This window comes from Piliocolobus tephrosceles, chromosome 9 (assembly GCF_002776525.5).
Source record: "Piliocolobus tephrosceles isolate RC106 chromosome 9, ASM277652v3, whole genome shotgun sequence".
In the NCBI taxonomy this organism is placed as follows: Eukaryota; Metazoa; Chordata; class Mammalia; order Primates; family Cercopithecidae; genus Piliocolobus; species Piliocolobus tephrosceles.
The window spans coordinates 114,138,563-114,162,404 of NC_045442.1; the positions used below are offsets into that span (position 1 = coordinate 114,138,563).

General features: G+C 38.6%; 1 protein-coding gene and 1 long non-coding RNA gene across 7 annotated transcripts in view; both read left to right on the forward strand.

Annotated features, from left to right (window-relative positions):
• Nucleotides 1–1,332: 1,332 nt before the first annotated feature.
• LOC111549948 lies at nt 1,333–3,900 on the forward strand. The gene is made up of 2 exons (XR_002733882.3): nt 1,333–1,962; nt 2,776–3,900. It is a non-coding gene; the product is annotated as an uncharacterized LOC111549948 (long non-coding RNA).
• A 10,058-nt stretch (nt 3,901–13,958) lies between these two features.
• Nucleotides 13,959–23,842, forward strand: part of TRDMT1 (tRNA aspartic acid methyltransferase 1) — a 57,381-nt gene continuing 47,497 nt past the window's right edge. For 3 of the 6 annotated variants that reach the window (XM_023223216.2, XM_023223217.2, XM_023223218.2), the window contains exon 1: nt 13,959–14,442. In XM_023223216.2, coding sequence (XP_023078984.1) covers nt 14,379–14,442 — 64 coding nt within the window. In that variant the 5' untranslated portion in view covers nt 13,959–14,378. The remainder of the gene's footprint in view (nt 14,443–23,842) is intronic. The other 3 variants (XM_023223219.2, XM_023223220.2, XM_023223222.2) reach the window with 2 other exon arrangements.

The following is a 23,842-nucleotide window of genomic DNA, read 5'->3' on the forward strand; positions in this document are numbered from 1 at the left end:
TAATTCTGACTCAACCCACCCGAATGAATGGATAATTATGGCATTTGAATCTTGCATACAATTAAGTGAATAAAAATGCTTTGCCCCATTTGCTAGTAGAAAAGAAATAAAACCACATTTTTGGAACACATTACTTATATCAGTTAAAAACAACTTCTCTCTATACTTACTGTCTATTAGTTTGATCTTTAGGGAGATTTATTAACATTTTAGTCCTTCATGGTACTACTACTGTGCAATCCAAAAATTATGGGGGAGTGTTTGGAAATGAGAGGAGGCTCAGGGAATTATGGGCAGCCAAGATTCTCAAGGCCAAACCCAGACAGCGTTACTGATAATACATATGTGCTCACTATCCAGTTTTTAAATTTTCTCGTGCAATACTAAACTCATTGCTTTTGTATATCAGATTTTCCTAAGTAGTGCTCATCAACACCAGGTTTATTTTAAAATAGAGCATGCTTAATGTACTTCACATGTCTGCAAGGGGAACAGCAGCAAATACCACAGTCCCATGGTAAATATAAGGGAGAAAGAAGGCATATATACATTAAAAAGTCTAATGAATGGCTCACACCTGTAATCCTAGCACTTTGGGAGGCTGAGGTGAGTGGATCACGAGGTCAGGTGTTTGAGACCAGCCTGGCCAACATGGTGAAACCCCGTCTCTACTAAAAATACAAAAATTAGCCGGGCGTGGTGGCAGGCACCTGTAATCCCAGTTACTAGGGAGGCTGAGGCAGGAGAGTCACTTGAAACAACAAGGCAGAGGTTGCAGTGAGCTGAGATCGCACCACTGCTCTCTAGCCTGGGCAACAAGAGCAAAACTCCATCTCAACAGCAACAACAACAATAACAACAAAGCCTGATGAAATCCTAACTCAGCAGTGGCACGATTACTTCATAGATTGGATTATTTTGAAAAGAACAAGCAAATCCCATTTGGTGGATGTATTTTGAGTCTTTTTATTTTTTATTTTTTCTGAGACAGGATCTTGCAATATCACCCAGGCTAGGATACAGTGACTCTGTCACAGCTCACTGTAGCCTGGAGCTCCTGAGCTCAGGCAATCCTCTTACTTCAGCCTGTTGAGTAGCTGGGACTACATGCACATGCCACCATGCCCAGATAATTTTTTTTTTTTTCTTTTTGTATTTTGTAGAGACAGGGTTTTGCTGTGTTGCCCAGGCTAGTCTCAAACTCCCAAGTTCAAGTGATCCCTCCTTGGCCTACCCAAAGTGCTGGGATTACAGGCATGAGCCACCGTGACTGCTGGGCCTGTATTTTGAGTCTTTAGGTGAGCTGGCTCCCTGCTAGGTGCTAAGGACACAGAAATGAATACCACCGCTCCCTTCCTCTCAGAGGGCTCCCAATCTGCTCCTCTTTTCTCTGATAAATCATTTTGCCTTTAAGTCTTGCATAATGATGTAGCCACATTGAGACCTAGTTGAATAGTTTCACAATAACTCCCTTAAGTCAGAGGGCCTTGGTGAAATAACATTGACTTTTACTCTGAAATCCATGGAAATGCGAAGTTTACTGTTTTGTTCTCCTTGATAAAATATAGCATAATAACTAGTTGCTGGGTTACTACCTAAAACACAGGCCCCAAACTGCAGCTGGGAAGGACAGTTAGCAATTAAGTAAAGGAAATGACTATGACTAGTGGGTTTGAAACCCAACACACTGCCCATATCCTTCTTAGCACAGGGAGGCATCGATGTTACTTAGGCAACTTTTATCACTAAGGAAGTAGTTTTGGTGACTCATGCTCATACAGAATGACTTATTTCAAGATCTGGGTGTTCAGTAACCTTACCATTATGCTTCTGTTTTCTCTGTTTTGGGCTCAGACAGCAAAACTCCCTTTGGATGACATAGATTTATTACTTACTAGTATATCATGCATTGGCTGTCCCACATTTTGAAATTTAATGGAATCGTGGTGATCAGAATAAAAGGTCAGTATTTCCTACAATATATTGATATGTTAAAGGTAGATCTAACACCTTATTTTCTAAGCAGAAATATTATCTTATTACATATCTTATGAAATGTCTAAGTTGACATTGCTTGCCAATTGTTTTTTACTTAATGTAACAGTGCTGTTTCAAATACTAGTCATTGTTTAATAACTTAAATGGAATGATGAAGATTTTATACTATGACATAAAATGCCTTATTTTTTTCCCCAAATATATGAAAAATGGAATTAAAATCTCCATTGAGGGTTGCTATTACAAAAGGAAGAAATCCTAAGGAAATTCACTGGCTAGGTTCTTGGTTCAGATTTACAGCCTACCTGCTTGATGGCCCAATAGCATTTATTTCTTGACAATTGACATTTTTTTCTGTGTTAAAAATAGCTGAGAAGTTGTAGAAAAATTACTTAATTAAAGAGTTATAGGTTGCTAATGTGTTTGGAGAGCTATATGGAAGAACTTACTGTTGACAGAAAAAGCAAGCCACAAGCCAAGGACCTGAGCTGGCTTCTGGGGTAGGGCAGGAGCAACATGGCTTGGGTTCCAGGGTTTGCTGGGAGCCTTGGAAATGCCAGCTTACCATGTGGTCAGCCCAGGCCTTACCTGAATCACTAATATACCTTTTGTCCTAATTCCAGAAATCATGCCATAAATCTCAAAATTTGGACAGTGTTACTTGAGCTGTTTTTATTTTGCTTTCAATTGAGTCCTTTTCTGGTTTTAATTTTGTAGCTGAAACAGCTTGAAAAAGGCAATGAGTCATGACAAATATTTCTTTTCTTCTCCATATAGAAGCCTTCAATGTGAGGCCTAGGCATTTGGTACCATGTGTGCAATTCATGAGCCTTGGCATCTGAACACTTTTCTGGAAGGATCCATCAAGACAACACATCAGGGATGTACTAGTGAAGTGATTTTCAAAATGTGCTACTCAGACCTATAGCATCAACATCACCTGAGAATTTGTTAGAAATTCCAACTGTTAGGCTCCACTTTAGACCAATTGAATCTGAAACTCGGGGAGTTCATGGGGTCCAGCAATTTGTGTTTTTACAAGACTTACAGGTGATTCTGAGAACCACTGTGCTTCTGAATTGTTCCTGTCTGTGGCCACGTAGAATATGAAAAGTATAGGGTTGGAAAATGGGGAAATTAATGAGTGTTCACTTATGAGGAAATGAAGAATAGATAGAAAAGAATGAGTTAACTTTTGGAATTCAAAAAAGAAGCAATTTGTAAAAGCCAGGAATTTGATTTGTAGGATTAATTGCTTGCAGAATCTTTGCTTTCTCAGAGAGGGGCAATCCAGATCACTAGGTTACCGTGAAATATATTGGTATGGTTCTAAAATTCTAGAATGATCTCACTAGTGAAAAAAGGCATACCTTTCCATATTAGGACAAAACTTCAAATCAGGTTTGTAAAATCCTATAAGTTTCTTGTATCCCATTGCCATGGCCAACTTGTTCATCTCTGGACATCCCAGTTTCTACATCTGAAAACCATATGCATTCCTGCTCACCATGAATTATCTCATTGAATGAAGCGAGAGATTCAGGATGTGTAACATAATTTATGAAGCACTTGGATTACTAAGAAATGTGAAGTAGAAAGATCAAGAATGATTAATGTAAACACTGGTGGCAAAGAGGTGTTTCGAAGTTGATACAAAAAATGAGTTGCTTATTTCAGTCTCTTTTTGATATATCTGCCTTTTTAGTGCTGACTCTATCATGTATTCACTATTTGATTTTAAATGAATCACATGTTTAAAGCTTTTCATCTGTTTCCTCAACAAATATATAGTTTTAATAATATCTACTCACAGGATTGTTGTGAGAATAAAATTGATTCAATTGATTTTCCAAAAAAATATGGAAATACAGTTTGTAAAAATAAAGCAATACCATTTTTGGATATGCTAGTGCTGTGACTGTTATTTTACGTCTGGGTTGAGGAATCCTAAAGGATTGTTGACATAATGACATCATCCAGGGGTTTGGAATAAGAGCATACATCAGCAAGTTTTCTGATTACAAAAAGTAGCTATGTTTACTTCTCTGTTAATTCTCCTTCAGTGGAATGTTTCAATTTTCTCATGAAATGGGGGAGATCCATTTTTTGAGAGCTCTGTTTTATTAAAGAAAGCAAGTCTGGTGGCTCATGTCTATAATTTCAGCACTTCAAGAGGCTAAAGTGGGAGGATCACCTGACCCCAGGAATTCAAGACCAGCCTGGGCAACATAGCAAGAACCCATCTCTATGAAAAATTTTAAAAAATTAGCTGGGCATGTTGCATGCATGTAGCATGCCATTCAGGAGGCTGAGGTGGGAGGATCATGTAAGCCCTGGAGGACTAGGCTGCAGTAAGCAATAAGCTGTGATCATGCCACTGCACTCCAGTCTGGAAGACAGAGCAAGACCCTGTTTGTTTAAAAAAAAAAAAGAGCCGGGAGTGGCGACTCACGCCTGTTATCCCAGCACTTTGGGAGGCTGAGGCGGGCAGATCACGAAGACAGGAGATCGAGACCATCCTGGCTAACATGGTGAAACCCCGTCTCTACAAAAAAATACAAAAACAAAATTAGCCGGGCGTGGTAGCGGGCACCTGTAGTCCCAGCTACTTGGGAGGCTGAGGCAGGAGAATGGCGTGAACCCAGGGGAGCTTGCAGTGAGCCCAGATGGCGCCACTGCACTCCAGCCTGGGCGACACAGGGAGACTCTGTCTCAAAAAGAAGAAGAAGAAGACCAAAAAAAAAAAAAGAAAAGAAAAGAAAAAGAAGGCAAGTTTGATATTTCGTATCCTTTGACCGGAGAAAATACATTTCACATTTCATTCATTCTTTCAGGGAAAAAAGTGGGACTCTGGAGTCAGAGTAGCCAAGCTAAATTTCTCAGCTCCTCTGCTTACTAATAATGCTACCTTGGAATAGCCTCATTTTCTTGATATAAAAAATGGAGGTGATAATAACAGCTGTATGTGCATGAAATGAGAAATGTATATAAAATACATCATTGATTGTCCTAGAGTAAATAATAAATGTTGATTATATTATTAATCTAAAGAGGAGAATAAAGAACCTGTGTCCAAAAACCAAGGGCAGGAAGGAATAAGAAAAGAGAGCAGTTGATAAATGATCATTTTTACAAATGAAAATTCATGCAGCTCCTATGACTTTTCCAGTCATTTATTAAAACCAAACCATTCTTTGCTCACTTCTAATGAGAAAAGTGATCATAGTAATTTACAACGCTCACATGTATGTAATTTTCCAAATTTCAATCTTGCCTGAGAGTTAATGTCCTCCCTCCCGTGGCTTGACTGTGCCTTAGGAAAGGGAAGTCCTGGGTTTCTCACTCTCCCTACTTGGGTGCCTCCCTTCCTCCTTCCTCATTTTGCAAACTAAGGTTTCTTGACACTGCAGGGTTAGAGCTCACAGAGGGAAAGAGGTGCAGGAGATAAGAACACTCTTACTTGACAAGGGCTATTGGTGATCTGGTGTTTACACCTTGAGGTTTGGCATGTGCTTAAAGCTGGCCCATTTTCTAGCAGGTGCTTCTTTGGGGTTCTCTCTCTCTCTCTTTGTGTCTCTGTCTCTTTGTCTCTCCCTCTCTTTCTGTTTCTCAAAGCTCCCTGACATGCAGACATGCACTTGTGTTCTGCTTCTCTGTGACTGCAGCCACAGCCCCTAGGAGTCATTCAGTGATATTCCCCTTGTTCCTTTTTGCATGACACCTTTTTTCTTGCAGGTGACCCCTTGAACAGGGCTTAAGATGCTTGCTTTCTTGTATGGCTCAGATCTATCCAAGGGAATTAATTTTCCTCCCCAAACTCAAAGGTTATAGGATTACGTTTTAAACTCCCTGGGTGTTTCTGTGAATCTCCTTGTCTCAGGCTTGAGGGGAGAAGCAGACAGCCCCTGTAGCATGCTGATAACTTTCTCCAAAGACCTTCTCTTTGTCTTCAAGAATCTTCAACTCTTTTATACCTTCAACATAAGTGTATGGTTGTAAGAATTATGTAACTATTTCTGCACTCCTTCCTTTGAAAAATTTGCATTATACTGCTGTTTAATTTCACTTTGGAATATGTTTGTAGTGTTTAGGTACCTTAGGCAAAATATCCTAATTTTTTTTTCCTTTTTCTTTTTGAGAGACAGGTCTCACTAGTCACCCAGGCTGGAGTTCAGTGGTACAATGATAGCTCACTGCAGTCTCAAACTCCTTGGCTCAAGTGATCCTCCTGCCTCAGCCTCCCGAGTACCTGGGACTACAGGCACGTACTGCCACACCTGGCTAATTAAATTTGTTTGTTTTGTTTAAAGCCTGGTCTTTAACTTCTGGCCTCAAGGGATCCTGCTGTTCTGGCTTCCCAAAACACTAGGATTGTAGACATGAGCTCCTGCACTGCAGTGGCCAAAATGTGATCTTTAGCACCATATTAAAAGTAAAAGGGGGAATAAATCACTTTGTGGATGCCCTGACTTTACAGACCATCATCCTGTAGGAGCTGAGGCAGCCGAGGAGAAGATGCTTTACACAAGCGAGGGTTATAATTATGACTTTCACGGTACCTGGTCTAATCACAAAATAGAGCTTTAAAGGTGAATTATTTTTGAAATGTCCATATTTAGTATTTTCCTCATGGGTAGAATTTTGAAAGAGTGCTTATCTGAGGCCTGACATACTGTTTTGGGAGCTAAAATGTGCTTAAAATGTAATGTTCAGAGGAAGTTAACTATTAACTTTTCTCAGTTGTAAGATGATTCCAGATTCCCATGTATATTAAAATACATCAGTCTTAAGACAAATTAAACAAAATGTATTATGTATTTTGTTTAAATTATTATTTTTTTGCACTGCAGGCATAAATATTTTTAAATATGAGAACTCCCACATAAACATATGTTACAGCTGTGAGCTCTTGTCAAAAATGTCTGTGACTGCCTTGTCATAGTTTTGGAGATGAACATCTTTATTAAAACACATTCAACAAGCTTAAAAAAAAATTTTTTTTAAGGGGGGTGGATGGAATCAAGGTTAACAGAAGAAAGTGCCTTTAATTTTTGTATATTTTTGTAATTTGTTTTACCCCTGGAAATTAGTATGTATTATTTTTAAAATTCAGAAAAATAAAGTCAGCATTTAAAAAGGGTATATATCTTTGATGTGTTTAATGAAGTACAGAACTGATAATGATAACATATTAGGTGAAAAAGAGCAAGGTATAAAACATATATGCGATAAGATTCTGATCTGGGTAAAATACAATTAGTTCAAAGACTATGGGGGAGAAACCTCAAAATACTAGCTATGGTCGGGCACGGTGGCTCACACCTGTAATCCCAGCACTTTGGGAGGCCAAGAAAGGCAGATCAGTTGAGGTCAGGAGTTCAAGGCCAGTCTGGCCAACATGATGAAACCCCGTCTCTACCAAAAATGCAAAAATTAGCCAGGTGTAGTGGTGCATGCCTATAGTCACAGCTACTTAGGAGGCTGAGGCAGGAGAATCACTTGAACCCAGGAGGTGGAGGTTGCAGTGAGCTGAGATCACTGCATGTATATTTTACTATTAGCAAAAAAGAAAAAAAGTGGTCAGAAGAAAGACTCTTGCAGTTACATTGAGCTTTCAGTACTTCGGACTTTTCCAATGTTTGTTTATTAAGTTCCTTTCACTGTAGGTGATAATCAAAAATTTATTTTCCAAGTAATAATGCCTCATATCTCTAGGGAATTAGTAATATGATAAAACTGCTTTTCAATTTTAAAACTGTAAACTCTACAAAGATATATAAATAATGCTGTTTTTGGCATTCTTTTTTCACCCTATTCTAGGATTTGGTCCTAAAATGAAAGGAGGGAAAAAAAAAAAAAAAAAAAGACATGCAGATTCCTGACATTCTTTCCTAACCAGAATCCTGTCTAACTCCTAATATGAAATTCTTCCTCAAAATATATACTAACCCCCTTTCATTTTTATTTGATGACTTCCAGCCTATTTTTTCCTCAAAAAACTAGTGTTATCATCTAAATTCCCTTCTTTTAAAAATATGGTCATGTGATTTGTAAATAAATCTGTTAACCTGCAGGATGTTAACTTATGTGACTTTGAGCAAATGACATGAAGTTTTCTACTTTTTATTTGTAAAAAAGTGAATATTAAAAAAGAAAAGCTGATAGGTCTAAAATGGGTCAATAAACATTTTAAATATTTATAAAGTTATTTGAAACATACAAGTCATTGATATTTTTCTATTAGTCAAACATACTTTTTCTGTCTTTTGGAATGTGGTCTATTTTTGTCAGCCAGTATTCTCTGAGTGACTAAACATAGCACCAATCCCATTGGAGGATTTATATATTTTAACTTAGCAGTAATTACCTTAGATGGAAATAAAACATTTTAGTCTTGATCTGCAGGAATAAGTTTAACTCTCTAAAGTAAAGGTTGATAGCCTCTACAACATGAAGCTAGAGGAGAAAGTTTGAAATATAAAATGTGCTTGTATGTTGTAATATGCTTACATAAGTGACTTTGAAACTGATAAGAAACTCTTTAATAATTTTAAATAATACGAAGTTTTTTTTCTTACAGAGTGAATAGAAAAAAGACTATGAAGGGGTCTGTGCCTGTGTGTGTGTGTGTTTTCCGTTTCCTGGAGTGACTAAGTCTGATTTGTGTTCTTTGGTTACCTTGAGCAGTTGTAAATGTTCAGATAAATTACAAGAGAAAAGGAGCAAAGTACTAACAGCTCTCCAAGGTACTAAATTCTGTCTCCTGTATTTTCAACATGGGTCGTGTTTTTCCACCTGAAAAGATTGAAAGCTATAATAGAAAACAATAAGGAAAGACATCTCTGCTTAGTTTTTGCATATTTTAATATGCAAATTAATCTCTTGGGCATATACCCTTTATGAAAACACACTAGGAAAATAATTCTCTCTATTGTTAGAAGAAATGGGTTATATATTATGACAAAGTTGTTCAGAAAGTGAAAGGAAACCAGTCTTTATTGTTCTAGGCACATTATTGAGATATATATACACACACACACAAAAATGTGTGTATGTAGACAATGTATATATGTACATTTCAATATATACACAATGTATATATGTGTATATATGTATATATCAGTATATATTTACACAGTATATATTTACATATACATATGATACATATGTATATATGATATATATGCATGTATACCACATATACATTGTATATATTGAAATGTACATATATACATTGTCTATATACACACATTGTATATATAGATATGTACACATATAAATGATATATATAGAAATGTACACATATATAATTGATACTTGTACAATTATATACACATGATATATATACACACACACACACACACACACACACACGGTTACCTTGTTATCAAATATGTGAAGAAAGGGAATATTTGAGGCAGGATCCATGGTAATCCATCTAGTTCTAAGGACCATATTCTTTGTACTGTATTAAGCTGTCTTTTCAGGAGTGATTGGGCAGGGGATCTGTTATAAATGTTAGTTTGTGAGACAGTCTCTATATTGTGCAGTTATGTTAAAATTTTTGTCTGGCTTTTATAACATGCCTTGCCATATCAGATCAAGTTTTCTTCATAGATCTCTGCAGTTGCCCTCAGTCCTCAGGTCAGCCTGTTCTCAGGAAGTGACATATTGTGGCTCCTGGGATTGCTTTGGTTTAGATCCCTGGCCTTGCCTCTGGGTGTTGGGGGGCAACAGGCAGGACCAACTGAGCCTACTTAGTATCTTTTATACTAAGTTATAGTGTAGCTCTTGCTCTACCTCTCTCTCTTTGCTCCCCATTCCAGAGGAGATTTTGTTTGAACAAAAGGCTTTATCTCTAAAAATAGTTTGAAGAACAGTGTATCAAATAGTCCTTAAGATACTTTCTAGTTCCAACTTTCTGTGAAGTTAAGAAAGCAGTTTTAAAGAATGGATCCCACCATATTTACTTTGAAACATCATCTTTTAAATTTGCTGCAAAATATTTTTAAATTGGGAATTTCAGAAAGAGCCTCCAAGAGGAAAATTCATGTTAAAAATCTATGAGTACTTTGAAATGACAAAGTATGAGGCAAACTGCATGGTTTCTATTTTATTCGGCAGAAAATGTATAATTAAATTTCTTCATGATCCTAATTTTTAAAAACATGTTTTCTTTTTATTCCTTCTGAGGTAAGTCTAAGATAACATTATTCACAGTCAGAAGTCACTAGAATATACTTTATAACAGAAAAGTACCACTTCTGGTTGGGCGCAGTGGCTCATGCCTGTAACCCAGCACTTTGGGAGGCCATGGTGAGTGGGTCACTTGAGGTCAGGAGTTTGAGACCAGCCTGGCCAACATGGTGAAACCCCATCTCTGCTAAAAATATAAAGGCCGGGCATGGTGGTGCACACCTGTAATCCCAGCTACTCGGGAGGCTGAGGCAGGAGAATCACTTGAACCTGGAAGGCAGAGCTTGCAGGGCACCATTGCACTCTCGGCTGGGTGACAGAGTGAGACTCTGTCCCAAAAAAAAAAAACAATACTGCTCCTTAAAGACATCATGAAGTTCATTTTCCATCTGTTCTTTTTCTCTTGAAAGTTTATCACGTCCACTGACAGAACACATCCGCTGTTCCTGTTCTTTTCCTCCATGACAGTTTATCAGTAAGGTGACTGAATAATAGAGAAAGAGAAAGAATGTTTAGCTGCAAGGTTTGCTTTGAGTTCGTTTTGCTCCATATTTGGGGGAGACATTTATTTAAAATTGGTGCTCAGTATGCAATAATTGATGCACATATTCCAACACTGGTCATTTATTGACGGGCTATTAATAAAAGCTGTAACTAATAGGCACTATCACTACAGAGCAGCTGTGCCCGATATAACTTTCTGTGATGAGGGAAATATTCTGCATCTGTGCTCAGCGATACGGAGCACTTGGTATGTACCTAGTATAATTAACTCAATTTTAACGTTAATTAAATTAATTAAGAAAATGTACTAAATATACTAACATTCAAGTTTTGATATTCGTTTGCTTTTTTAAAAGTATGTCTAGTTTCTGTAATTAAAATATAAATAGTATTGTACATATCATTGAGGATGAATTCATAGGAAACTATGGGGCTAGAGAACTTTTCTTCTCTTTTATGAGCCTTCAGGATTTGCTTTGGGAAAAAGTAATCAATATATACTTTCATTCTGCTCACCCCACTTTTCTCCTCCACTACTCCCTATTGTACCACTTCCACCAGCCCTCCCACTCTTCCACCAAATCACGTAATTTGTGCCAGTGATTGGAAGACATTTGCATACATAATCCCAGGGGGCCTAATATCTACAGATGCTTCCATGGAGATAGTTGTAGATTATGATTATAGAGAGAGTTTTCATTCTTGAACTAATTATCACATGAGATAAGCTTTAGAGAGGAAATAATACATAAAGACGTGGCACATATGAGGTGAAAATTGGGCTAGAAGAACTGGAAGGATTGAATAACAGCTACAAGGGTGATCTGTATTTCAGAAGACGAGGGAGACTGAGGAGTCATAATGTGTCCAGATATTTTAGGCTGGGAGTCCAGAAGGAAGGTTCCACTTGAAGTATAGATCTTGAAGAATTCTAGGAGATTTCTAGAGAAGGGAAAGAATACAAGCAGAGAAGTGAAGTGAAGGGTATATTTGGGGAACACCAAGCAGTTTCATTTATAGCAGAGTTCAAGAAGAGAAAAAAGGAAGAAAAGTAAGTTCAGGGCTACACTGCAAAGATCCTTAAGTATCAGAGTAAACAGTTTGTAATCAGCCTGTGTGGGGAAGGGGTTCGAGGCTCCTTCCTCTGAGGAGGTTGGTATTTTTCATTAACTCTGCCACATGTTTCTGTACTGTCTCTCCCCTACAGGTAAGGTCTTTTGTCACATTTAGTTTGATTTATAGCATGAATGCTGAAAATTCCAGATTTGTTTAATATATTGGTTTTCGGCTATATATAACTCACTATGACTATATAGCTCCCTTTACATTTTATGTACTGATGTTTATTTCTGGCCCTATATGTAATAAATATTAGAAAAGTGGGCTTCGTGCATTATACATATGTCAGTGTGTACATGATTTCTATAAGTTGAGTTAATTTAAGAGTACATTTGCTTAAAGGAGGTAACACGTCTTCTTTCTACATTTTTCAAATTGAATAAATAATTAACAGGTTGCCAAATCAGGTCTCATTTTTTCAAATTTGAATTCAGCCATGAATTCATATCTTGGAACTAAAACACCCTCAGCAATCCATCTCTTTCTGTTCCCTTCTCCTTTATCTTAAAGATGAGGAAACCAGGGTCATCTCAAAGTGACACAATCAGTTAACTGGCAATGCCAGGGCTAAAGCTGAGTTATCTGGTATCTTTCTACCATACCCCTCTTGTTATCTGAAAGTGACTAACAAAAAGTAAAGCACATGGCCAATGCACATTTACAATTAAAAAAGTTAATTTCACAGACAACATCAAAATGAACCAGTGAATTCTATAATTTGGATGCAGTGGTTATACTTTTATTTGTTAACAGCATCACATTAGCAGGCATGCAACATTTCTAACATATGGGTTATTGTTATTACAAGTGGTACCCCCAAGTTCTCCCTAACGAAAACCTGTGGCAGTGTTGGGAACAAACTGAAGAACACTTCACAATGGGAACATTTTCTATCCTCCATATGGGTACATTATTTTCATTTATAATTGACTGTAAGCACCGCCCCCCCCCCCAAATTTCTAAGCTCCCCCCAACTGACTGAGTGAATGCCTCCATCAGGCGGATTCCAAAGAATCCTGAAAAACTAGTTCAGGCCATGATGGGAAGGGGAAGCATGACATGCCTCATTATACTCTCCTCTCTTTGGAGTTCAGGCACAACTGATCAGCCTTAATATTAAAACAAGAGATCTTCATACTGACAAAACAGACTCTTCTTAGCAATAAGATACCAAAATTCCAACCTGACTCTAGTAAAGCACCACATGAAAGATAGCAGGCCCCAAATCAAAGCATTTTACCCTAAAATAAATTTATTTGACATATTTTGAAATGGCCCTGCACAGCCATCTCTTGTGGGGAAAATCTACATTCTATAGAGACTCCCTTTCCCTTTCCAGGTCTTTTCCTGATCCAAGAGAGATTTAACTAAGAGTCTGGCATCTTTTTACATGTGATAAGAGGCATTTGCCAATTATTCTCTCTGAAGCCTGTTACCTATGAGACTTCATCTACATAATAAGAACCTTGGTCTCCACCTTATCTTAACCCAGACACATTCCTTTCTGTTGATTCCAGGTCTTTAGGTCACAACTTAACTCTTTCAATCAATCGCCAGTCAGAAAATCTTCAAATCCACCTGTGACCTGGAATCCTTCCCCTTTTTGAGTTGTCCCATCTTTATGGAACAAACTAAGTACACCTTGCATATACTGATTAACGTCGTTATGTCTCCCTAAAACCGTATAAACCCAAGCTGTAGCCCAACCACCTTGGGCACATGTTCTCAGGACCCCCTGGGGTTGTGTCATGGGTCACCGTCCTCACCTTGGGCTCAGAATAAACTTCTTCAAACATTTTACGGAGTTTGTCTTTTTTCATCAACATGAGCCTCTAACAGTTGGTTACTGGACCATCCTGGGGAATCAAGGCCCTAGCACTTAAAGACCCATAAATAATCCTACATGATATTCACTGTGTATTCTATGTAGGTGTAATTTCCAAGCTAAAACATCATTAACTCCACTAATAGACACAACAAACATCCTCTGTATTATTGGCACGCACACAGGTTTTTCTCTGCTGCTAGTGGACCTGTGTCCTTACTTGTAATTCTGGAACCTTCTCTAGGAGAGAGGCTGGTCTGATTTATCTCTATTGACCCAGGGCAGGCAGGACACAAGGCACACTGTGGAAAGAATGTTTGAATGTTCAGGCTTCTAAGTGACAGAAAAGCAGCTTGCCTGAAAAATGATTTTTTTCTGGCTTCTAACCAGTGTTAATTCACTTAGAAACCAAGGCAGTTTTCTCCCCTTTACTGAACTCTGGATTTCTTTTCCACTCAAGGCCCCTGACACCAAAGAAGGAAATGGAGCGTAAATCAGGCTACAGAGTGGCTGCCATTCATTCGGGAAGCCTTATTGTTTTCCGTTCTTTGTTCCCCTCTCGACCCCTGCCAACCCCCAGGCCGCGCGGCCCTCTGAAGCCCTCACCCTGGAGCGGGAGGAGAAGGGGGAACTGAAACGCCGCGGAACCAGAGGCTGAGGGAGCGGCGCGATAGAGGGAGGAGGAGCGACGGACCGGCAGGCCTAGCTCCGGGGCTGCAGCGGCTGAGGCGCGGGGATGGAGCCCCTGCGGGTGCTGGAGCTGTACAGCGGCGTGGGCGGCATGCACCACGCGCTGAGAGGTGAGAGCCCATCAAGCACCCCTCTCTATATTCACTCACGGGGGCGGTCGGAGCACCGACGCCGGGAAGGGGCGGAGCGGCGAGGCGCTAAGGGCTGATGCTGTGGAGCGGACGCTGTGGGGCGGACACTGTGGGGCGGCCTTCGGTTGTCTTGGAAACCGCTCCTGCGCGCCGCTCTGTCCACCCCTCCAGACGCTGACTCCCTTCTGGCGCCGAGTCTGGTCCAAGGGGCCGCACATGGCGCCTCCAAGGGCTCATTTGGGAGTTGGGATTCGCAAGGCAGTAAATCCAACTCAAAGGGTATCAAAGGGGCGAGCTCCCCGCCTGGTGCCAAGCCCCCATTCTAAGTGTGCAGCCACCGAGAAGCATGGAGACGCGGTCCTTCATCCTGGGGGACTTCCCAGCTGGGAGGGAGGGAGGGAGCTAGCAGGGGCTCCCCGGGTGAGAGATGGATCTTGGAAGGGGTAATAGCTACAATTAAAAGTAGAAGTTTGCGAATGCTAAATAGGACGGTAGAGGAAGCTTGGAGAACTTGGAAGTCTGATCGTTGGAAAGAAACGTGTCTTCTATAGTTCTGCGTTTAGATGCCAAAGAACTGAGTTCCAGCTTGGTGGTAGTGTGACGTTGGGCTAGTTCGTGAACAGTGATGAACCTGTGTCCTGGTTTTAAAAGAGAATGATGATTATAAGGATTAAAGTCTGTCAAGTGCTTGTTAGTGCCTGATACATTGTAGCCACTCCAAATATTATACATTGTTATCACTATTACTTTAAAACGACATCACGAGATATTATCAAGCAAACTATTACTTTTTATGCACGTCTTTGATTTTGAGGTTTTTGATTTCTTTCGTGCTGAGTTGGAACTGAAAGGTTTACTTTTGGTGATAGTCCCTCAAAATTATTTATTAAGCTCCTATTCTGTGCCAGATTTTGTGCTAGGAGCTGGGGATATAGAGTGACAAACAGGCTTTGAAGGTACATGTTTATTCTTAAATTACTAAGACAACCACCAAACTGAAACTCCCCTGCTTCCTTAATTAGAACCAAGGCTAACAAGAGACTATCTGTAAGATACAGACAATATTTAATGGGTTTAGTATATAACTTTTTTGAGCAGATTTATTGAGTTTCAATTCTAGACTAGGTTAATGATCAAGTTTTTAGTACTTACTTGCTGGGTATCTTTATTTCTCATATTAAAACTTAACAGCATCGAAACAAAGCTCTAGTACTATTTACTCTTTGTTAATTGTCTAAAGTGATATACTGTCCGTGTTTTCCCACATCTTGAAACTCCTTAATGAATTGCTTAGTACTTTATCCTAAGCTGTAATTCAACCACTCCTTAAGTGTGGAATATTTAGATAATTCTTCAATTTTTTTGCAAGTACAATGTGCTACAGTTACATTCTTGAGTATAATGTCGATTTTCTCTTAAAGCATGTTTCCTAACTGTTGGAATGAATTAATTCAACAGTAAGACTTAACTGTGTGCTAGTTACTAAGTGAAAAACTACGAGAATTTTTCAGACTTTTGAGAGAGAGGATAGCAAATTGCTTTTCAGAGATTTTGTATTATCAATTTTTAATCCCTGCTAATTTGTTAGGGGAAATTGTGTAATTTTAAGTTACTGTTTGGGGATTAATGAAAGAGTAAAATATCTTCTGTCCTATTAGCCAGTGCAACGTGAATTTGTACACATTTTTCGATTGCCAGTGCTACTGTTGTGAATCTAAGCTATTATGTTCTCTAATTTAAATTATTAACCTAGCTTCCCAGCTTCTCTCCTTACTTCCATTCTGCCTCCCTAATCCATCTGTTTTCCTTCTAGCAGGCAGAATGATCATTGCAGAGTAAACCACATCATTTTACTTCACTGCTTAAATGGTTCCCTTTGAGGTTGGAATCACAGTCCCATCTACTTAACAGGCTTGTGAGTTCTGGCTTCTGTCTCCTCTTCAATTTTATCTGCCACTCTCCTTCAGCATCCCGCTTCACTGTCAACATCCAAAGCTGAAATTCTAATTAAACTATTCCCTGAATTCTTTCCTCAGCCTCTCTTGTCGAGGCTCATTGGTTTTCTTTCTCTCTACCCCTCAAATCCTCAAAGTTCTTCGAAGTTCTGGCCTTTGCTTTTGCTGTTGCCTCATCCAGAATGCTCCCTAACCCCAGACTTTCTCACTCCAGCTTCATTTCACATTTCATGTCTTAGTTCGCATGTTGGCCTTCCCTGGCCCACCCTGTGATCCAATGAATTAATTCAACAGTAAGACTTAACTGTGTGCTAGTTACTAAGTGAAAAACTATGAGAATTTTTCAGGCTTTTGAGAGAGAGAATAGCAAATTGCTTTTCAGAGATTTTGTATTATCAATTTTTAATCCTTGCTAATTTGTTAGGGGAAATTGTGTAATTTTAAGTTACTGTTTGGGGATTAATGAAAGAGTAAAATATCTTCTGTCCTATTAGCCAGTGCAACATGAATTTTTTTCCAATTTTGTGAAAAAACGATGCTAGTAGTTTGATAGGAATAGCATTGAATCTGTAGATTGCTTCAGGCAGTACTACCATTTTAACAGTATTTACTTTTTTAATCCATAAACATAGGATGTTTTTCCATTTGTCACCTGTATGATGTCTTTTAGCAGTATTTTGTCGTTCTCCTTGTGGAGATCTTTCACCTCCTCAGTTAGATGTATTCCTAAGTATTTTTATATATTTTTTGTGGCTGTTGTAAACAGGATCACATTCTTGATTTGACTCTCAGTTTGAACGTTACTGGTGTATAGAAATGCTTCTAATTTTTGCATATTAATTTAGTATCCTGAAACTTTGATGAAGTCATTTATTAGTTCCAGTAGACTTTTGGTGGAGTCTTTAGCGTTTTCTAGGTATAAAATCACATCATCTGCAAAGAGAGATCGTTTGATGTTTTCTGACTCTGTCACCCAGGCTGGAGTTCAGTGGCTCAATCTTGGCTCACTGCAACCTCTGCCTCCTGGGTTCCAGCGATTCTCCTGCCTCAGCCTCCTGGGTAGTTGGGACTACAGGCACGCACCACCATGCCCAGCTAATTTGAATTTTTAGTAGAGATGGGGTTTCACCATGTTGGCCAGGCTGATCTCGAACTCCTGACCTCAGGTGATCCTCCCACCTTGACCTCCCAAAGTGCTGGGATTACAGGTGTGAGCGCCTTTATTTCTTTCTGTTGTGAGATTGCTCTGGCTAGTACTTCCAGTACTATGTTGAATAGGAGTGGTGAGAATGGGCATCCTTGTCTTGTTTCAGTTCGCAAGAGGACTGCTTACATCATTTGCCCATTCAGTATGATGTTGGCTGTGGGCCTGTCATAGATGCCTCTTACTATTTTGAGGTATGTTCCTTTGATGCCTACTTTCTTGAGGGGTTTTTATCATGAGGGAATGTTGGATTTTATTGAAAGCTTTTTCCACATCTTTTGAGAGGATCATATGGATTTTGTTTATTCAGTGTACCTTGATGTTCAAATACGTTTAGAAACTCTCCACACATCTTTCCTTGAGACCTTCTCTGATACATGAAATGTATCAGAGGTTTTGAGAAGTAAAGTAGCTGTTTGACTTAAAACAGTACTTCCCATATGTATTTATATTTGGGCAAGGACCCTGCTGCTCCTGTCCCCCACCCACCCTTTTGTTTTGAGGGGAAGGAGAGCACACCTACATTGTGAAAACAGTGTTCCCTGCATGTTTTGGGAAATGTCTGATGGGCAACAAAAGGGCAGTGATGGAGCTGTGGGAAGAGATGCTAGGGTTGTGAAAGAGAAGAGGCGCCAGGGCCGTACATATTAGCCAATTATGTTCACAACTTGGACGATCTTTGAAATAAGCTTCTCTGTAATTTTTCTGTTAGGCAGGTATTGTCGTTCTTACTCTCTCTGTTTTCTCTTAGAATGCCCAAAGCTGAACTGCTGGTCTCTGTCCCCTTCCAAAACTTTCCACTCTTGTAACCTGCCTCATCCCAATAACAGGTGTCTTTGTTCTTCTAGTTGCCCACATCTGAGCCTTGGAGTCATCTTGTGTGTTTCTTCTTTTTCACCCACATCAGCCAGTTCTACAGGCTCTACCTTCAGACTGTATTTATAACTCTATCATTTCTCTCCATTTTCACCTTTTCCGCCTGATCTATAATCTCTCTCCTGTCTTGTCAGACTTAATTTTTGCGCCGCCCAGATTTGCTTGGCCCCACCTGCCTCCTGGCCTGGGGCTGCTTGTTCAGTGTCATACCCTGACTAATGCCACTTTGCCTCATCTGATACTGTCAGGGGGTGATGGCCGAGCTCGACCCTCAGAATGATCGTCGACCCCTGTATGTGGGCGTGCACTCTGTCTGCTCAGTAGCTGTCTGCAGGAGTCAGATCACAAAACCTAACTTGTGTGTGTAGGTAGCGGGGAGGTGGGGAGTCACATTTTGGGGGGACTTTTGATCAGTAACAGACAGGATGAGAAAGGAGCCAGCAGATACAACTCTCTCCCTTCTCCCCCTGTGGTGCTGCTTGCTCAAATGCCAGTGAGAAGATGGGAAGTGCTATTTCAGACCCAGTAGTGTCTCTACTGCAGGGCTTCTCATTATCTCCCACAACAGATACGGCCCTCCCCTGACAGCTCTGAGGTGTGGTCATCCTGTCCAGCCTGGCTCTCCCAAATCCCTCGTGCCAGATCAGTTGGCTGGGTTTCCTGGGAAGCACTGACCAACGTGCTAATGCACTCCCTCCTTCCCTGCCTCACTGCCCTCACTCTTACCGCTTTGGAGGTTTCCTTCCAGATAAAGCATCTGCAGCCAAGCTTTGCCTGAGCTACTTTTTTGGGACCCTGGACAAAGAATTATTGCAGTAGCTTCTTTACTGATCTTGCTTCTGCTCTGGCATCGCAAGTTTGTTTTCACTAGAGTGGCCAGAGTGATCTTTAAAAAATATATCTGATAAGTTATTACTGTGATTAAAACTCCTGAGGAGCCTCTCCGACCACTCAAAACCCAGAGTCCTGAATGGGTCCCCAGGCCTGCTTGGTCTAGAGCCCCTTTCTCTCTGGGGCCACATCTCCTGTGGCCGTCCCCTTGCTCACTGTACTCCAGGCTCCCTGGCCTCCTGGTGATTCTTCCTACAAAACCAGCTTATTCCCATCTCTGGCCTTTGCAGTGTCTCTTCTCTCTGTCCTAGAAAGTGTTTCTCCCTGATATCTGTCAGGCCCATCCCCTCATCTCCTCCAGGTTGCTACTAAAGAGACATTCTGTAACCGACCTACATAAAACTATAACCACTCCCTTCTCCCATGCTGTCTTGCTCTGGTTTTTAGTTTTCTCCATAGTACTTTTATTGTTAGGCATAATTTAAACTTGTTTGTTTATTGTCTCTCTCCTCTAGAATGTAGGCTCCATGATAGATAGGCTTTGTCTGGAATATTCCTTATGTATACTAGATGAATGAGTGAATGAACAAATGAGAAAATGAACTCCAGGCATGCTTGCTGTGAAATATCTGCGCCTTGAAGGAGATGTCATCCTACTGGGATAAGTTTAAACTTAAGTATTAAGTCTGAATCATGAAGAGTTTTTGTAGGCATGGTTGTGTGTGAGATTTAAATAGATAACAAATATTTTTCTGTAATACATGATAAAACTTTTTTGTTCTTTTTATTTAAGACATTTTAAATATTGTCAAAATAATCAGGGCTTTTGAAAATAAATTGGTCTTTACTCACTGTAAAATTTAAATCATATGCTAACAGTGAGCTATGGTCAAAATAATTAAGTGTTTTTTTTTTTTTTTTTCTCTTTTATTCCTATCAAGAAATATGAACTCTTTATTTTTCGAAGTTGAAAAGAAGTTGATGTATGAGAGCAAATCTACACATAATTACATGGTGATTATTATCATAATGATAAATGAGGTCAAGGTTACATGTACAGTTTGGTGTCTGGAACCTTTTTAGAATCTCTGTTGCCGTTTGCTTTCCCATGGAGCATTATCAGGAATATTGGTGAAAAGTGCTACCCAGGAATAGCGCCAGCCAGCTCTGATCTTGTCTAAAAGCATAAAATTGTATCTCATTTTTAGGGACTAGGTAAAGTGTATGTTGGAATTTTAAAAATTACCATTACTTCACCTGGACCAATGATTTCTGTTACTTATATCCACTAATTATTTTCATTCTGAGACTTTAAATCACCACAAACCTAGCCAGACCTCTTTGTCTAAAGTAAAACAGCTCTATTAGAGAGTTGAACATTAATTAATATTAAATAGTTCTTGTGCATCCATTAGTGATTTTTGTTCAAACTCAATAATGAAGTTAATTACCCTCTAGTACTCAATGAATGAGACTTAAGAAACAAATGCCAGAGTCTTTTAGCACATACAGTACTCCATAGGCTTTGGCAGATGCCTTCATTAGAGTTGAATTTTGGTCCAAAAAGAACCTATAATTCTTTATAGGATTTATGGTTTAAAAATTCTAGTTAAATTTAAATCATATGTTACCCTATGATTTTAGCATCATGTTAGCATATGATTTTAAATTAACTAGAATTTTAAAACTATGCTAAACTTTAATAGATCACTAAGGTTGATGGTAATAAAGTACCAGAATCATTTCTCTGCTTCTTCAGAACGGATGTTATTCTTGTGTTCTTAATTTATTTTTGTGGTTATTGTTTGCTGAGATAATTGTTAAAACTATATTATTTGAATATTGAAATTAAATGATACTCTTTGTTGATTGTGACTTAGTCTCTAGCTTGTACTCTATCCAGTGAGATTTCCTTTCATTAATTTTGAACTGTCAGAATGTTGGTACCATGTTTTGAAGAAAAGATGTGAATCTACCATTTTTCTAAATTTTTTATGACTTTGGATATCAATTTATGGCAAAGGCACTATATTTAAAATCCAAGAGTTTTTTACTCTGAAGACATTATCTTTTGTATTTCCTTCATGATTGTAAATTCAAAAGACTTGTGATCCCATTATTTTAACTAAGAACAAAAACAAAATACAAACATATATACATATACTCTTACAGATACGTTTGGCATAAATTCTTCTATATGAGATACTTGTTTTACCTGAAAAATTATACTTCAAAAACAGAGTATGGCCTTATAATTTAGTCTTCAGAAAGGAAATCTCTTCATATTGCTCAATTACTAAACTTTTCAAAAATAGCAAATCAATAAAGTACTGCTTAGATAAACTACATTAGCCTGAAGAAACTTAATACCAGTTCTAGATGCTTATTGAGGTTACTCAGTGGAATTGGCCTAAAACCATCCAAATGAATTTAAAGATCTAGAAGTAATTTTTAGGGGGATGACCTCACAATTACAAGTATTAGATGTTATTGTAAACAAGCCTTTTGAAAATTATAAAGCAATACAGTAGGTGATTAGTTTGCAGAAATCACAGATAGCTCCTGGGTATTGTGGTGGGCATAGAATTTCCAGTGACATCATTATACATGAACTCAAAAAGGGCTAGATCTCAAGTAACTTTGACTGAAGGAAAGTTGGTGTGTCCTTGAACACTGTTAGATGATTTAAAAGGTGGCCGTGTTGATGATAGTGACCCTGATTTCAAAGGTGCACATGAGAAAGTAGAATAAAATCGTTTCATGAACTTTGAGTGTAAAATATACAATATTTCCAAATGAACATGCTAAGATAGTGTTATATAAAATATGTTGGAGGCTTCTCCTTGTGTGAAGCTCTGTGGGAGCAGGGATTCATTGTTTTATCATCTCTGCCTGGAGCCAGAGCCAGCGTCAGTCATGCTCAATAAATATGTCTTGAATTCATAAATGAACCTGGTTATAAACTCACAGGAAATTCTTGCTGAAAATATTTTGCAGGGCATGAATAAACACTTGACAGGGTTGGTAAAAGGTTTTCATAAGCATTGTCCAGTTCATTAGTCAGGGGATAAGAAATTCTTTCTCTATTTTTTAAAGCTATTGCATCTTTATAAATTCATAACAGATCCTAAAGATTACCTCAGATGGCTTCTTCAAGCACATATTTATTGAATACAAGTTGGCCAGACCTATTAAATGGGATAAATACCCTTTTCCCTTCCCATGTTAACACCTAAGAGCTGTAATTCTTCATGCCAGTTAAAAAAAAGTTCAAAAAAGTTTGTTTTACTAATGGATAACTTAATTTAAAAATAGTAATTAAACTGACTATAAAAAATAAAATATATTGAAATTATAAATTATACAATATGAAGTCATTTGATTATTTTGGCTACATCCTTAAACATTTATATAATGAAAATGGCCAGCAATCGAATTTTGGATATTTTCATGGGAAAAATAGGGGATTAACTTTTATTCTATTTGTCTTATATTTGGGCACATACACTGTATGTGTGTAATGTATTTGTCTTTAGACACAGAAAAAGGTTAAGAAAGATACACAGTGAACTGTTCTCAGTACCAAAAATTGTATCCTCTGCCCTGTCTCCCTATCCTCTGGCCTGTTTTGTTTTTCACTTTAGCACTTATTACGGCCTATCATATTTTGTACTGTACTTGTTTATCTTTTAATTGACTACCTCCTTTTCTAGAATCTAAGCTCCATGAGGATGGGGATTTTTTTTTGTTGCATTTTGTTGTTTTTTTTTTTTTTGAGACGCAGTCTCGCTCTGTCGCCCAGGCTGGAGTGCAGTGGCCTGATCTCAGCTCACTGCAAGCTCCGCCTCCCAGGTTTACGCCATTCTCCTGCCTCATCCTCCCGAGTAGCTGGGACTACAGGCGCCCGCCACCTCGCCCGGCTAGTTTTTTGTATTTTTAGTAGAGACGGGGTTTCACCGTGTTAGCCAGGATGGTCTCGATCTCCTGACCTTGTGATCCGCCCGTCTCGGCCTCCCAAAGTACTGGGATTACAGGCTTGAGCCACCGCGCCCGGCCTACATTTTGTTATATTTTGTTCACCATTGTATCCTTGGACCTAAAAGCACCATTATATAGTGTATGCTCAACAAATATTTTTTGAAGTAATGAATAAGCTATAGTACATGAACATTTTAAAGGTTGTTGATGATATTGTCAAATTATTTTTTTAAAAGGACATACTAGTTTATATTCAATAATGTCTTTGTGACCATAAATATGCCAATATAATATATTAACCTATATAATTTACTAGGTGAAATTGTATCTTAATTTTTGATTACTAGTGAAGTTTAATATTTAAAAATTATTATTATGTGCATTTCTTGTTTTTTATTTTTAGCAATATTAGTAATACATTTGTTAAAAAATTGGGACACACTGAAAATATTCATTTATTCAGTACCTAACTATGGAGTGATTTTTCTTTGTTGCTTACTGTGTTGTATGGTGAGGATACAGCATTGAACGAGAC